At 40.9% G+C, this 2,496-nt stretch overlaps 1 protein-coding gene across 1 annotated transcript; it reads left to right on the forward strand.

Annotated features, from left to right (window-relative positions):
* The first annotated feature begins 503 nt into the window (after positions 1–503).
* On the forward strand, positions 504–1,968 carry LOC136507126 (uncharacterized). Its single transcript, XM_066501949.1, has 3 exons — positions 504–615; positions 695–778; positions 863–1,968. Exons 1-3 carry the CDS (start codon positions 504–506, stop codon positions 1,966–1,968), a joined length of 1,302 nt encoding a protein of 433 aa, XP_066358046.1.
* Positions 1,969–2,496: the final 528 nt, after the last annotated feature.

The following is a 2,496-nucleotide window of genomic DNA, read 5'->3' on the forward strand; positions in this document are numbered from 1 at the left end:
TAGAGGGTATTTTTCCTGTCTGCCCCTATTAAAAAATGGTTGCGGGTGCATTCCATACGAGAAACAACCATAGTTCAGACGGCTAGTGCAGCGAGGCGTTGGCCCTGAGGACTAGGGTTCGATACCTGGTGGGCGTCATTTTTTTTGTTACTGGCTTGATTTTGCATGGAACTGTTTGGCCCTGCGTGTCCCATGCACTGTGGCTACATGGCGCGCGGATTTGATTCTGCTGGGCGTGGTGCGCGCGCAGAGCCACTTGAGCGCGTTTGTGCTCGCATTTGGACGCGTTTCTGGGCGTGTTGGGCGCCATGTTTTCGTTGGTTTTTCACATGCAAACATTTTTTTGCGGTGGCGCCACGAGATTCTAATTTTTGCGCTCGATAGCTCCAACGTTTGTCTTCCACTGTGCCTATTTTAACGGAGTCTTTCCCCCGGCCTCTTCTCTTTCCATTACCGTGCTTCATCTCCTCACTTTCCCTCTCTTCTCTTCACTACCGCATGCAATGGCTGATCCTAGAGTTGCTGCCTTTGATCTGAACGTTCGCTTAGAAGATGACAACGGCAATCTTGCCTTCGATCTCAACAAGCCAATATTGGAGTCCGGTAACGACAATGGTAATCACCTCTCTTGTTTGAGTTTGTTGTTTCCCTCAAGCGCCATCTTTTCTGATTTTTTTGTTTCATTTTTGGACAGGATTTGATTTGAACTTGCCGTTAGATGAATATGGTGCGGTTGACTTTCATTACATACAAAACCTCGCTGGTAATTTTTTTTCCAGTTTGTTCTTTCCTTTTTTGATTATTTTTTATGTAATCTGTGGCTAACAAGAAGAATGTTCTTTTTTTCTTTTAATAGAACAAGATGTTGAGGTTCTCGTTGAAGTACACCATAGAAGGAAGGACATGACAGAAGAAGTCACAAGACAAGTGTACCAAGCATTGTTGGCTAGAAGCAAGAATGGGACACTAGGCAAGAAGGATACAAGAATTGTTGCTGATCAATTTGGAGTGCACATTCGGTCAGTTCAGCGCTTATGGAAGCGAGGTAAACACCAACTTGCTCATAACATTCCTGTTGTGGTTGCAAGTAAAAAGAAGGGTAGATGTGCCCGCAAGGCAGTCCCTCTTGATTTGGAACAATTGCACAACATTCCTCTCAAACAAAGAATGACCATAGAAGATGTGTCTAGTAAACTTGGTATGAGCAAAGCTAGGATACAAAGGTATTTGAAAAAAGGTTTGCTTAGGCGTCACTCTAGTAGCATCAAACCATACCTCACAGATGCTAACAAGAAGACTAGGTTGAAGTGGTGTGTTGACATGATTGAGCAGGGTTTGCAGGGTGATCAAAGATTTAAGGATTTTTTTTTTGATTTTGTGTTCATTGATGAAAAATGGTTCTACCTCTCTCAAAAATCTGAAAAATATTACTTGCTACCTGAGGAAGATGAACCACATCGCACTTGTAAAAACAAGAATTACATCCCTAGGCTCATGTTCTTGTGTGTTTGTGCTCGGCCAAGGTTTAGGAATGGAGAATGTTTTTTCCATGGAAAAATAGGTTGTTTTCCACTTGTCACTTATGAACATGCTGTTAGAAGAAGTCACAATCGTCTTCGTGGAGAACAAGTAATCAAGCCAATTACTTCAATCACAAGAGAGGTGATTAGAGATTTCATGGTAAACAATGTGCTGCCTGCCATTCGAGCCAAATGGCCAAGAGAAGATGTGAACAAGACAATTTTCATACAAGATAATGCACCTTCCCATTTAAAAGTGGATGATCCTATTTTTTGTGAGGCCGCTAAGCAAGAAGGGTTTGACATTCGCCTCATTTGTCAACCACCCAATTCTTCGGATTTTAACATTTTAGACTTGGGGTTTTTTCGAGCTATTCAAGCTATTCAATACAAGAAGGATGCAAAAACAATAAAAGATCTAGTTCCAGCAGTCCAACAGGTAAATTGATCAATTGTTCACTTGTTCCATTGTTTCTTGAACAACTAATATACTCATTGATTGAATTTTTGAACACATGTTTTGTAGGCATTATTAGAGTACTCTCCATGGAAAGCAAACAGGATTTTTGTAACACTTTAGAGTGTTTTGAGGGAAGCCATGAAAGTTAAAGGGTGCAACAAGTTCAAGATTCCTCACATACAAAAAGAAAAACTACAGAATGAAGATCGGCTTCCATTGCAAATCTGTTGTGAATCTTCCTTGGTAGCCGAAGCAATTGCTAGCCTTCCTGCAACAAATTAGAAGAAGAATATTAGAAGATGCAAGCATGTTAGTCTTTGCAGCATGCTAGCCGAAGTAATTGCTAGCCGAAGCAAGAATATTACTAGAAAATTAGTTTTTGCATGCCTGTTAGGTCAACTGAATGAGACATGTACCTTAGTGTTCTTTCTTTGCATCTTGCTTCATCTTTGCATCTTCCAACTTCTTCATATAGTATATCTCGTCCAACTTCTTGATAACGTGCTCAGGAAGAAG

Source organism: Miscanthus floridulus, chromosome 15 (assembly GCF_019320115.1).
Source record: "Miscanthus floridulus cultivar M001 chromosome 15, ASM1932011v1, whole genome shotgun sequence".
Classification (NCBI taxonomy): domain Eukaryota; kingdom Viridiplantae; phylum Streptophyta; class Magnoliopsida; order Poales; family Poaceae; genus Miscanthus; species Miscanthus floridulus.

What these genes read in the sequence shown, in the direction of transcription:
- LOC136507126 (XM_066501949.1), top strand. Translation starts at nt 504, where the DNA reads ATGGCTGATCCTAGAGTTGCTGCCTTTGATCTGAACGTTCGCTTAGAA. An exon ending in GGAGTCCGGTAACGACAATG is followed by an intron (nt 616 to 694) that starts GTAATCACCTCT and finishes ATTTTTGGACAG; the next exon opens with GATTTGATTTGAACTTGCCG. An exon ending in CGCTGGTAATTTTTTTTCCA is followed by an intron (nt 779 to 862) that starts GTTTGTTCTTTC and finishes TAATAGAACAAG; the next exon opens with ATGTTGAGGTTCTCGTTGAA.